Raw genomic sequence first — 14,057 nt, 5'->3', positions numbered from 1 at the left:
ACGTGCGATAGAAAACTTCACTCCAGACGGATGTACATCCTGTACTGCCACTTGGAATAAAAAAAAGTGATCTGAAAGTCGTTTGCCTTGGATAAAGGCTGTACTTGAATAAGCCGATAGAGTATTTTTCTAGTTACTGCTTCCTTCGTCTTTTCTATACTGAATCGGAGGAACAATAAGGGAATGCAGTCACGTTCTGGACATGCAAAGGAACATGTTCTGTAACGAGACATGCTCTCGACTGAATTCCATTAAACAATGTTTATGCAAATACCGAAAAGCTCTGCACACACCACAAATCCAACGCTGCCACAGCACATCAGAATCCAAAATAGTACACTGCCAGGTAAAACAAATGATTCCACAAGCAGCACAGCGACGCATTTTTAAATAAAAAAAAGAAAAATCAATATTCAACTCAACGCTAACATTAGAAACAATCCACAACAGCAAAAATAAAGACGCAGCCAGGCCCTTGCAAAACACAAAGCTCCAAGCAAGCACAGCCATGTATGAGTGGCTAAATCTTGGTACCTTTCTCCAGCAATGGGTGACTGAGCTGGGCAACCTTTCTGGCAGTAACATTTCCCTGGTCTCTCACCGACATAGTCCGCCCAGCACAGCTCTGATCAGCTGCACTGGGCTCTTGCTCTGTCCCAGATACAGCCAGGCCCCTCCCAGGCCTGCTGAGCTCACAGAGAGGCAGAGCTGCTGCTGTCACTATAGCAACGCCAGGCTCGGTAGCTCTGTCTACAAGGCCCAGGGTGCAAGACTCCAGAGCTCTGACCTCACAGTAGGGCCACTGGCAAACAGAAAAAGGCACAGAGCCAAAAAAACAGACGATGTAGCAGAATTGAGGCCTGCTGTCTGCACCAAACCTAGCAGACTTTAGTGGACGCTTTCAGGAGATGCATTTTAGGGTCCTCTGGACAAAACTTTCGACAGAAAGTATGTTGCAACTTGTATCAGATTTGATTCAGCAAACATTTGGAAAACCATATGCAATATGCAAACCTTAAAATGACATCATATACAAAAGGACTGAAAGTGTCCTTTGCAGCACTCTAAATCAATACTCAATAGGTATGAATTGCAGCAGGTTCACCAAAATGTCATTTTAATGAGAGGCTGAGGCTTTTCACGTAAAGAATAATCAGAGGTAAAGTATACACTGAGGCATAAAGAGAAATGGTTTAACAGCGGAGCTTTCTTTAGGTGTTACTTCCTTGTTCCTTTGCAGCTCACACATGGCTGTCTGCTGAATTCACTCACTCAAAAGGCAGAAATCTTTAAATACACATATCCAGGCTGTGAAATCTGCAATAGATCTGACTCAATGTCCTTCAATCCAGACTAGGCTCAGGAAATGCTGTAGACTACAACAGCCCAGCACAAAGACGGGAAAAGGACACCTAATTCTTCCTGATCTGAATAAGCAGGAATGAGCTGCAGTACATCTCCATGAGAATAATGAGCCAGAACTGTCCAGACAGGTTAAAGCTTCCTCTCTCATTCAGCTACACGGGCAAGATGGGCAGGTATCAGCCAGAGATGGGATTTCCCTGCAGTTAGGAATGAGAAATTAAACATGTTAACAACTCTGGGCAAAAGCCCTGCTGTGGTTTATTTTAGAACAAAGCCATTGTCAAAATCTGCAAGACAGGCAGCCACACAATTTAGATCCTCCTGTTATCTCTACCATTTCACAAGGCAAGCAAACAAAAGGATAGGCACAACCTAATAGGCTCTGTGGGCAGGAAACTCGCAGATCTGCCAGTGTTTTTTTGTAGAAGACAATGTGCCAGACAAGAGGGAGTCACAGATCTGAAAAACACTAATCTGCCTGTTCTGAAATATTCCCGGCAACAGTCATGAGTAATGGTCCTAACTGAAGTACTCACATCCTCTAGTAAACAACCACAGCACTAATGTATGTAGTGAACCATGAGAGAAAGTACTTCACCTGCTTGAAAATGCATTAATAGTACTGATCTAACCCTCATAAAACACAGAACTGTGCCAAATTGTGTTAAACCAGAGGCTTCTGCGAGAAATTACGTATTAAAAATTTGCACCATTTCTTCGGTTTTCCTTATAGTGGCATTTACTGTACCATTTCACAGAGTAGTTTAAATTCAAAAAGAATCTAACATTTCTAGGATGTATATCTAAAAAAAGGGTTATCCCTCAGAGGTCAGTTATAATGCATGGTTAAAAACCATTGTTTCTCTGCAATGTAATTTCGATTTTGCTCCATCCCAAAGGATATAGCTCAGGCATCTTGATGACCCTCTTATAAAAAAAACTGCACATTACTAAAGTTGTCGTCTTAGAGCATTTGGGTCCTGGATTTGTATTCTGACCTGGAGTACCTTCTGTGTGGAGAGTAGCACTTGGCAAAAGCATAGACATGACAAATGAATGTGCAGTTTCCTTCCACTCCCAAAAGCCTCCTGGCCAGGTTGACCAATGTTACCAAGGTTTCAGTCCACGGTATAGTGCTGTACTGCATGCTCCCAGGGGAGGCTTCGGGTCCTACCAAGGCGAAGCAGCTTTCACAGGGGTGGACGGATGTTGCCAAGCTGTTGCTGAACCTGTTAAAGCAGCAGGTCTCTTTCCCAGCCTCATTAGTTACTTGCTAAAAGATCAATTATGAAGCCAGGATACTGCCGTAACTTCATTCTGAGGACTTGATCGTGATGAAGATGACAGCCCTTGAACCCTTGATCTCTCTGAAATGCCTTCCAACACAGATCCCCATCTTTTAACACCGATCTCTTCCCGTTCCAGAACTTCATCCTGGCACACCTGGGACAAGTCTGCTCGGGTCAAGCGAAACCAGCACACGGAGGCAAGGTTACTGAAACCACCCACTGCTTTTAAATTCTGATGCAGCCTTTTCGACTAGCAAATGAAAACAAGTTTGGCACACAAACCTAGTTATACAGAATAATTCAATAAATGTTTTGACATGTCTGGTCTGCTTGTGTCACCACAGGGGGAAAAAAAAAGCAAACTGACCTATTGTTAATCATGTTTTCTTCGAGGGCAATCTATTCTTATTTGCCTCGGAATGCAGTGCTGTCACCTTAGCACAGCCCTCGCTCCTGACCTCTCTTTCTAATCTCAGATAAAGCAGTGGTATTAAAGATCTCAAGACACCAGCTCCAGACATGTCTAGACTTCTTGTGTCATAACGCAGACTTTCCTTAAATTATTTAACCTCACGGTAAGACTGAGAGCCTGCTCAGACTGCCTGAGCTGAGAAGCCACCTGCCAAAGCCTCTGACACCTTGCAACCGAGGCAGACTAAATCTCATTACTGCAGACATTGCCTAATGCACATCTGAGGTAAACAGTAATCAGGAAAACCCTTTTCAGACCAAACCTATTCATTAAGCAGCACACCTCCCTTACAGACCTGCTGTACACTGCAGCCACACAAACACCACCTGCACAGCACTTTTTCATTATGACAACAGCTCTCCCTGCTCTTTTTAAAAATGCTAGTCTGTCAAACACTGAGAAGTTCCCATTAATATTTTTAACAGCATCGCACAGAAATAAAGAACTTCCTGCGAGTCCACTTAATAAAAGTGCACAGGTTTCATTTCAAAGCCTCTCTCCATTTTCTGAGGCTTCTCGTTAAGTACACCTTACCAGCAGCAGGTTCTCAGAAAGACCCTGACAGCGTTCGCTTTTAAAAAGTGATTAACAGTCCACATCCTCTTTTTCAGTAGGTATTGCTGAACCTTATTATAATGCAGAAATTACATTTAAAACAGAAAAAACAAGTAGTCATTGAAAGCAGTGCCTTTTACACGTTGGTAGTTGAAACATACTGAGAGGTTTTAAAAACGAGCACTATTGGTTTTTACGCTTTCATAGCATTTTTAAAGCCAATCAGTACATAGACAATCACAAGAAGCAGGAAATACGTATGGTGGTCTTATCAATATAGTGAACCCTCTGTAAAGGGTTTGTACAGACCTCTTGTCTATAAAGAGAAATAATGGACTTTCCCCCTTAATGGACAAATGCACAAATAAAAGTAAATATAAATATTACATAGGTCTAAAATTCAATGGTGCCCAACAGGGGTAGATCAATTGACACACACCCGTCACAAGCTTTTGTATCCTTTAGCAATTTATATAGTAGATTTAAGACACGAGATACAGAGCTTGAATATTTATGAGAGCAGAGGCACAGGAACAATTGAATGTTGACTGCAATTGTTAAAACCAGTCAAAATCAGGATGTACTTTACTGTACATTTTACGCTAAAGCCACTTACCTAAGGAAGAGCTTCTAAGAAGTACCATGTCATAAGATCAGCTATTCTTAACATTGCGATTTCCAGTAGTGAAATTTGTTTAGGAATAAATTACTCCTTTTTAATAATCCTTCACAAAGCATTATTCTATAAAAATACATTTTTTCCCCCAAAACCTAGCCTCAAAATACAATTTTCAATAATTTACTTTTATGACGGATAGAGTTTAACAGTGTAGACAGGCACATTTCACTGTAAAAAGCCCCCAAACAAGTTGTAAAACTATTTCTAAATCTGAAGACTATTTCAATTCATCTTAAGTGCTACTACACATGCAGTAACTAGAGTAATTTATTGAAGCAGAATTTCAACTGCAGCAGTATGCCAAGAAATGATTAATTCATATGATCACTATGCTATCCATATTTCTATATGAATTTCAAGAAGAATGAGTGACTTCAGAGAAAAAAAAACTTTGTTGAAAAGGTTATCCAAAGATGCTTTCTTGTTTTTCTAGATCAGGCAGAGTATGCGAGCAGGACGGGTCAACTACTGTATATGTGTAAGGAACAGATGGTTCTTCAGACTGTTTTGGACTGCTGTCAGCTAAAACATTCTGTTGTCAGATAATGCAAAAGCAAAGGATTATCACTATCAAACCCTTTTTGCGCAGTTTTATGGTCGTACTAGAACCTATAAACTAGCCATAGAACTGGCAGTGAAAGAGGGCTTAACCCCACTAGGGCCAGTAATCTAACAAACTGTTCAGCCCACTGGCATATACACACAATTCACTCTACTGCTCCAGAGGGGAAAGAAAAAAGGAGGGCTATGTCAAACCTGTTTATCTTACAGATGCTGAATCATTCCTTTAAGAAAGCACTGTCACTTCAACACAAATTCTGTGAGGTATGTGGAGCAGGAGGATAAGAAACACTGCAGGATTCTCAGGAATTAAATCAAAACCTTTGCACTCAGACATGCTTGACTGCAGCCTTCATCAGTGTGCTCTGCAATCACAACAGCTTCGAAGACTTTATTTGAAAAAGGGTGACAATTCCATGTAACCTTTTATTATAATGAAGCATTGCTTATTTTAAGCATTTTTTTGGAAACATTTCATCTTTCTTTGCTTTAAATTAAATTCTGTTAATAGCCTTGAACGTCTCAGTTATTGCTCTATGGATTATATAAACATCTGCTCCGTCTAGCAAATCCTGACTCACTGATATTTACCAGAAACATGACCGACAGTATTTCTTTTTCTGTATTATGGCTTGAGCTATCACCAACTTATGGATTTGTGCAGTATTTACTGGAAGAATTTTCCATTATCCTGCCTTACATTTAAATACATTGTTACCTGCAATGTATTTTGACCAATTTCAATATACTTTCATGCAGTTGCACCTCTAATGCTCTAGTAAAAGCAGACGTCAGCAGTAGGCTGCATCCTCCTGTCCCTCCATACTCTATGCAATTCTGAAGCTGTGGATCCTTTTCTCGCTTCTCATTGTACTCCAAGAAATGAGGGATTTTTATTCAGATTTGTTTGGGTGCACTATTAATGCTAATTTCTATTAACTGAAAACCATATTATATTGCCCGTTATTGCTAGAATGTCATGAGTTTACAATTAACAGTAAATTGGAAAGTGTCGGTCATTTAGAAGGTTTTACTGTATCTTAAATACTCAGAAAACAGTTCATATATTAACATCAGAAATAGACACCACTGAACTTGTTACTTTTCTTCGCACCCCATTAAAATGGCTAAAGTCCACAAACTACACAAAGCTTTGCACTGGTGCAAGTCAAAGCCAGCCTCTTGCTTCGTTCAGGACAAGAAATTGCTGCAAGACCCCATTCCCTCTGTTCTGGGTGTTACTGCATAACTGCTGAAGACTCTTTGCTGGAGCTGGGAATTACAGGGGTTAATGTCTCAAGCCTAGCTGGTACTGTAATACTGACCTGTATTAATCATTCACAGCAAAAGATCCAGAAGCAGTTTAAACAGTCTTCGCAGGGCTGAACACATGTTGTGCTAAGGCCTCGGTCTCATGACAGAAGGTAATCACTTTCCAAGTGGGATTTGTATTCTCGTCAAACCCTGGACTCCTTCCAGATGAGAGATTATTCAGCCTGCAAAGCCCACCTTGTTTCTCTGGTCTCATCCCGACTCCTCGGACTCCCAGCCAGACCCCAGGCCTCGAGAGGGAAGCTTCGCTATGGTAACTGAGCCCAAAACACAAGCGTACTCATGGACCTCCTAGAAAGGATTTTAGAGTGGATCACGACATCAAGGTTTCCTTTTACATTCTTTGGCTTCCCACGAGCAGCCTACGAGCTGAAAGCGGGTGATTTTAGTCTGGTTGTTATAACTTTTTAGTGGCTTTTATGGAATAAAAAACGGCATGCTGTCAGGGGGTCAGTACCGTTCCTATGCCATGCAGGAATGAAAGCTCCGTCTCGCTCTAGAACAGTAAGCCTGTCTTACTGGAGCTTGGCAAGGTCAGATAAAAGTCAGTCTGGCAAATCTGTCTTTCAGTCTAACGATTACGTTCGGGCAGCAGGAAGAGGGCCTAGCCAGATGGGAAAACTGAAGGACATGTATGTTTCTCGAAAAGAGCAGGGGTGTAACCCCGGCTTCCTGGCCAAATTTCCCATCGGCCTTTATCAATCATGGCCTCCTAACAATCCCCCTCTATGAATTGGCTTCATTACTCTGCTCTCCTCCCCACTGATAGCTGATGTGTGGTGAGTGCTCTGGCGCACTATGGCTGCTGTTGCATCATCCAGGTGGGGCTGCACATTGGTGGTGGTGGAGGGGAGTCCCCATTACCTGTTAAGCGCTTTGAGTGGAGTGTCCAGAAAAAGCGCTATATAAGTGTAAGCAAATAAAAATATAAAACATGTGACCTAGATTAGAAACTCCTTACCTAGACATTAACTGCAATTTCCTATTTTAAATAAATGGCAAGTCTGGAGTTTATAGTGGAAACATATTTCAAGATATCAGACAAACAAATCTGAAGATTGGATCTGGAAGATTGATTTTGGAACCAAGTCCTACACTGAAACTGATAATTGGATTAGGAAATTACAACCCCATTTATAACTGTTATTTAGATGGAATATATTCAAGTTAACAGGATAACGTGATAACCAACATCTACTGTAGACTAACTGCATGATAGGAACAAACCCCCAACCCTGACCATAGCCTGAACAATGCCCTAACCCTAGTTATATGAAGGCAGCCTGCTCTTCAGTACTTTATAATTTATCATGGCTGGCTTATTAACCATTGACAAAGTGGTTTTACGACTCAAACTGTTTGGGTACTACAGGAAAAAAAGGCACTTTTCCCTACTAAGGTACATACTTCAAATTATAACAAGTTCTTAATTGACTAATGTACAGTTCTATAAAAAACAAATTGTGAGCGAGTCTTCCAAGAAAAAGAGGAAGCCAACATCTAATTCACAAGCCACAGTCTACCAACTTTGTCTGGCTGGCCTTGCACTGACACTGCTAATGATGACGGATGCTACACGCATGACTACATTTTCTAAGTAAAGGAGAGGGCATATGACACATAATGATATGCAGGCTGTGCTCTATTGTGCTTGTGGTTTGATAATGAGTCTCGTCTGACTGTTTTTCATAGAATTTGCAACTCCCTCTTTGTCACACAAGGAAATATAAAAAAAAGAGCACTCACAACTTTTCACATGGGAATGAACTTTCATAACGTCGGCTCTAACATTATTGGGTTTACTTGACATTATGAGATTCTTTTATTCCTGTTACTTACTGCAACACTTTTTAAGCTTAAAAACAAGCAGATACCGAATTAAAGCAAATTTCTGAACCAGTCCTTTGGCTCTCCTCTAACTGATTTAAAGACAAATTATATAAAAGATGCAGCTACTGCTTCAGAAAACACTTCTAAAATCTTAAAAATTCTAGTTATTGATTTGCTTAGCAGATGCCTTAATCCCAGAGTGACATACAATACATATGAAGCTTACATTAGGTAAATTCAAGGAACAACTGTTCACATAAATAATACAATAAGGCTAGCACATGGTAGAAGTGCAATGCTCAGCTGATTCCTTGCTAAATTGTGAGATTCAAGCTTTGCAATATTACCAAATGCAAGCAGAAAAAATTGTTCATGAGTAAAGTCAGTGCGAGGTTCAGATGCCGGCTGAGGCAGATCTCTGCAATCCTGAACTACAGACGGCACAATAATCTTGAGAATGAATTCCCAAAACGGCAGATTTTAATTGGGAACGTGTGGAAAGCTACGATTTCACCCATCAGCTATGCTTCTACAGGAAAATGCTCATTTTGGGGGTCAGGGTTGAAGGCATCCCCCGTTCAGTCTTTGCAAAGAAAATATTTAGCTTTGTGGTTAAAGACAAAAGGCCTTTAAAAAAAGTTTTTTTTTTTAAATGTAACCATAGCTGAATATATTCTATGTTACAATTGGCCTGCACTGTGCCTATCTTGGGAAACAAAAAAACAAATGGTAATCAGTGGGTGAGACTGTTTATTATTCCATCTAGGGACTAAAGGTCTCTGTGTGGCACTGCGTGAGAGAAGCAGACAGAACCCTCATGGTCAATGTCAAGGCTGACTGTCTGTGCCTCGCCTGATTTACAGCGCTGCCGCCGATTTCAGCTGGCCTGGCTGGCGAGGCCACACAGACACAGAAAACATCGACCCTCTCTCTAAGCATTCTGGAGCCTCACTGAGAAAAGGATCTCTCATCCACTGCACTCTTAAAGCTCTCAGCTGAACGATCAAGGGGGGAAAAAAATAACCGAATAAGGATTGCGTGACAAATTTCTTTCTTCCATGGATTGGGGAAGTCAACTTATGTGCAGCAGCTGGGATTGAACTGACCACTGCCTTCCCTGGGAAAAAAAAGACATTTCCATCCGATTCCATCTAATTCCATGTTATTTCACCCCCCCTCCCCCACCATTAAAGAAATGTATCGTTCGCCTACGTGCCCTCATTTTAGAAAATGTGTGGGAATTGTGCCTCAACTCCAGGCACAATTTGAAATGCTCGTCCCAAACTGGAATCGTGATGAGGTAGGGGCCGAACCTCGCAGTCCCAGCTAAATGCCCCCGTCTTGTAGTGTCACAAAACCATTAACTCCACAAAGATGAAGCAGAGGGCGATCCATCATTCTCTGCCAGTTGGGGTGTGTAAAACCAACCATGCCTCCTCTCCTCCGTCACAACGTACAACACGGGAAGCAAGGTTCCTGGCGATGTGATCCTCTTTGTAAGCATAATGATGCAGTGCAGAAATAAATGCCTTCCTCCCCACCCCACCCCCCCTTTACTGTGAGTGGCCAAGCAACTCAAACAGCCCTATGGTAGCATAACATCATACCGAATCAGTAATCAATTTCCAGTGTCATCACATTCGAAATAACGAAATGCCCCACCAGACCAAACAAACCTCTGATCTGGCTTTCAACCAGAAGTCTGGGGACCTCAGGTCCTTGGACACTATGCAAAACCTCAGAAAACCCTTCTCTTTACACCCTCCCCTCCCACACCCAGCTTGTACTACTTAACGGAGTGAATCGAATTCAACAATATGTGGCTTGGCAGACCTATAATTCCGCTTTTATTATTTGATAATCAAAAGGTAGCATTATTTATAACAGCTATAGAAATTATGGGTCCTCATTAGGAGCGACTTCTTGAAAAGGGCCCCTCCAAGCAGAAGTGCCTATAGCTACAGGACAAACATCAGACCCTCAAGAAGGGAACAAGCAAAACCTACCACAATGGCACCCAAGAGGTTGGCACCTTGGGGCTAACAGACCTTGCACCCTGTTCCATTACAGTACAGTACAATGCTGACTTCCTTCTGTATACAGAAGACAAGATACAATTGTTATATACAATCGAGAACAATTGTTATAGAACGCATCTATACTATATTTTCTTTTTAAAAAGCATGAGCACCGATTAGTATCAGATGAAGCAATTTGACAGTGAACTGTGGAATGGGTGCAGTTCTGAGCCGTGGTAATATCCCGTGATAACCATGGGTATGACATCACATTCACAAAGTCTACAGAGGATTTGTGTCTTGGGGTAATGCATCACACTAACTACAAGAATGGAATTAACACCTCCAAATCAAATTATGAAGACCTGACTAGAATTTGAGGAACATTTAAGTGCTTGCTCAAATGAAATGTTGTAGGAAAAAAAGTAACAAAACATCACAGGTCTATGTATATGTAATTAATAAACACAAAAAAAATAGAATATATAAATAAAAAAATGTATATTAAGTCATCTTATTTTTTATTGCTGCTAAACTTCTTTTATCTGGTTTCCAAGAGATGCAAGGCCTGGTGGGGAGAATTTCTGCCACGTACAAGGAACACATGGGATTTTAGTCAGGAGAAGCACTAACATTAATGTTTAATATTTTTTCCTTTTGGACTCTCCAATAACTTGAAGATACTGCTATTATGAATTTCATTTCACGAATTCAGTTTATTTGCAAAACTGAATTGTCTTTTAAAAAATACTTAGCATCCATCCTCATCTTTCCCACACAATCACAGACTGAAATTGTTTGCTTATTTAAAAACCATATCTAATGAGATTTTAATGATCACTATTTACCATGTCTTTGCACTCGTGTTTCAGTATGTTCATTTTTATTCTAATCAGTCTTGCATGCATCATTTTGTAATACACTTATCCAATACAGGGTCACAGGGGAGCTGGAGCCTATCCTGGTGGTAAACAATCAGAGCGAGGCACCTTGGTTGGGCTGCAAGTCAATCACAGGGTACACAGACACATCAGGACCAATCTTCCCAAAGCACATTAACCTACCAGTATATCTTTTGAATGTGGGGAAACACCCATGCAAACAGAGGGAGAACATACAACAGAGCACCCCAGGACTTGAACCCAGGGCCCCAGCACTGTGAGGCAGGAATGCCAACAACTGCACCACCATGCAGGTCTTTGGAATAGTTTTCTATTCAATTTCTGCATAGCCTCATCAGGAGCTAAAACCATGGATGAATTTTACCTCCTACTGTCTTTGTTTTGTATAGGCCTGCAGATGATCGATAGAAGCTGCCAGTTCTTTCACTCATCGTTTTACTCAAAGATTGTATGAAAGACACTGGAAAAGATAAAGCACTCTTCAATTGGAAGGCTTGATAAGCTCACTCAATTACAATATCTGCTCCAGAATAAACTCTGCAATTTAGAGATCAGGAATTCATACCAAAACAGAAGTGCCCGGTGGTAGTATCGAGTTGGTTCTAGTTTATAGTGTAAAAAGACAGTTACAGGCAAAAAATTTACATTTAAACCAACACTATCCCAATATGGAGTTATATAACTTAACTATGGAGTTTAAGCTGTACCAAGACTCTCTTAGCAGCACTAAAGTGAGGGCACAGACTGACTGACATTGAAATGGATGGACGGACAGGCTCGATTTTTCATTTTTTACCACCTTATGTGCCGATTCATTAAATCATGTAAACTAAGGAGCAGTACCTTTAAACCTGAGAAGAGTAAAAAAAAAAAACATCTTTGTGCAAAGTTATAAGATCAGGAACACGACTGATTTTGACAAAATGGCTGGCAATCTTTTCTCAAGGTTGGACAAGATTCTCTGATTACTTAGCTACTAGCAAACACGCTACTGAAGATGGGGGAAAAAGAGCTTCCCTGTTTGTAAACGTCAGGTTCTTAAAGCCCAGCATTGCCTTCAACCTTTGAAACTGTCAAAGACGACTCCTAACAGGGCTAAACTGTTGTATCCTTGTCTGGGTTCCCTGAGACAACCCTCCGGAATGAACCAACTCTTGTCGTTTGATCCTTGATCTACTGTACATATTACACAAGGCCTGAAAAGAAATTGAAGGCTTAGGATGTAACCCTCTCTAGCTCTGAACGGAGGTGATGATGAGGAGATTGACATTTAGTGCAGATAACTGCAAAGTTGTGTGCGCAGGCAACAAACCGTCAATACAAAACGGGGAAACGCCAAGAAACAAGAGGCTTCTTGTGAAAAAGATGTAGGTTGACACCATTTACATCTGCGCAATATGGACATGCAATTTAAAAATCTGAATTTGTTAGATGCAAAGAATTTAAATCAAGGGATGTTACGTGAAAATTGTGTAACACTAGTAAGAACTCATTTAGAATACGTTGCAGAAATCATGGTCACTCATTAGAGAAAATGTATTGCTGCTCTGGAATCAGTTAAAAAAAAAAAGGAGCAAGATACAGCACAATGATTAAGGGGGTGTCCTACATCCTTCAGGCTTAAGGAACTTAACCCTTTTCAGTTTTGAAAAGAGAAGATGAACATTGACCCGAGAGAAGTATTCAAAATCCCCAAAGGCACTGACAACCCAGTGGATCTCATCGGAATGAGGAATGAAATCCGAACCAAAGGACAAGCGCAAACTACGTAGAAGTGATTTTAAAACTGGGGAAAGCATATTTTTCCATACAGGGCAGGAAGTGGGGAAAAAAAAAATCCAACACTCAAGTAATATTTTGTCCTGCAAATTTTTCAAATGTCATCGTTCGCAAAACGAGTTAGAAACACCCCACTAAGTCTGGAGCAAATTTAGAATAAAATTCGAAAGCTGTAGGTCTGAAGAATGGGGATATGACAAGTTCTTCCAAAATGAATATGGTTCTTAAAAGCAGGTACCAATAATTAAGCATAAGTATGTCTCAAGCTGACCCCCAGCATTTATATTTACAAACCCTTAAGTTAATTTCCACTTCTGCCAAAAAAAAAACACCCTGAAAAGTCATTTCAAAAATGAGTAAATTCACTGCTTTCCTAACCAGAAGAGGGTTCGTCTCTATCAGGCACTCCTTTGTGAGTCTATAACAAAAGTCTCTCTCCTTTTTTAATTTCAGTCCCCATTAGCAAACATGTCTGGCCATTTATCATAACTGCTGGCTGCAGACAGCACAGTCCCTGTCAGAGTCCCTCTACCTCCCACCAGCTCATTCTTACCGGCCCTTTGTCTTCACCCGGGCTCAGACAGCCGACTTCTGCACGACTGTGGGGGAGGGCGGACGTCTCGCTCCTCCGCTAATTCAAGTCAGTCACAGAATGCCATCCTTCACAGCATCTGAACTCGTCATAAAACACGGTGCGATAAAGCCACAAGCCTACACCGTCATCAGGGGGGAAGCGGCCGCAATCCTGCCCTCATCGTACTCAGAAGACGCCGATACAAGAGGAGACATACGGCGGACACACTGCGTCGTGTCTATATTTCTCTTGACGTTTTATTTAAAAACAAAAACCCCACGAACTGCATGCAAAGGAATAGGTCCGTCTACGGGCACTTCAAAACTAAACTGCAATAAAAAGGCATCGGCAGGGAATGTTAAAGCCCAGTACTAGCTGGAGTTCTCCCGCAAGAGAGAGTTGAAGTGACATTTAACAGCCGTGAAATTAACCACCGCTGCGTTTGCCTTTTCCTCGGCCGGTTAATATCTGAAATATAGAACAAAATAGGCGAATGATGTACTTGGCTACACTCCCCCATAAGCAACCTGGAGCAGACGCGTAACGCAGCGTCCGGGGCGCCCAGTCGTTTCCAGCTGAACGTCAGGACAGTGCGGACGCATGAACCTCGACTAAGTTTCTACCCCCCCACAACACGTCCGTTGCTGTAAAGACACCTCGACGGTTTGTGGACTCCGGTTAACCGTCCTCCCGCCCGCCCG

At 41.4% G+C, this 14,057-nt stretch overlaps 1 protein-coding gene across 6 annotated transcripts in view; it reads right to left on the bottom strand.

Moving 5' to 3' along the window:
- Positions 1-14,057, bottom strand: part of ldlrad4a (low density lipoprotein receptor class A domain containing 4a) — a 90,414-nt gene that overhangs the window by 12,003 nt on the left and 64,354 nt on the right. Inside the window, exon 1 of one of the 6 annotated variants that reach the window (XM_015357993.2) lies at positions 13,336-13,942. The exons of 4 other annotated variants lie outside the window; for them this stretch is intronic. Coding sequence is in view for 1 of the 2 variants with exons in the window: in XM_015357992.2 (XP_015213478.2) it covers positions 535-607 (73 nt within the window). In the remaining variant the exon portion in view is untranslated. Of the gene's footprint in view, positions 1-534; positions 706-13,335; positions 13,943-14,057 lie in introns of those variants that run through there. One more of the 6 variants, XM_015357992.2, reaches the window with a different exon arrangement.

Source organism: Lepisosteus oculatus, chromosome 10 (genome assembly GCF_040954835.1).
Source record: "Lepisosteus oculatus isolate fLepOcu1 chromosome 10, fLepOcu1.hap2, whole genome shotgun sequence".
Classification (NCBI taxonomy): Eukaryota; Metazoa; Chordata; class Actinopteri; order Semionotiformes; family Lepisosteidae; genus Lepisosteus; species Lepisosteus oculatus.
This window is presented reverse-complemented; position numbering and strand designations above follow the sequence as displayed.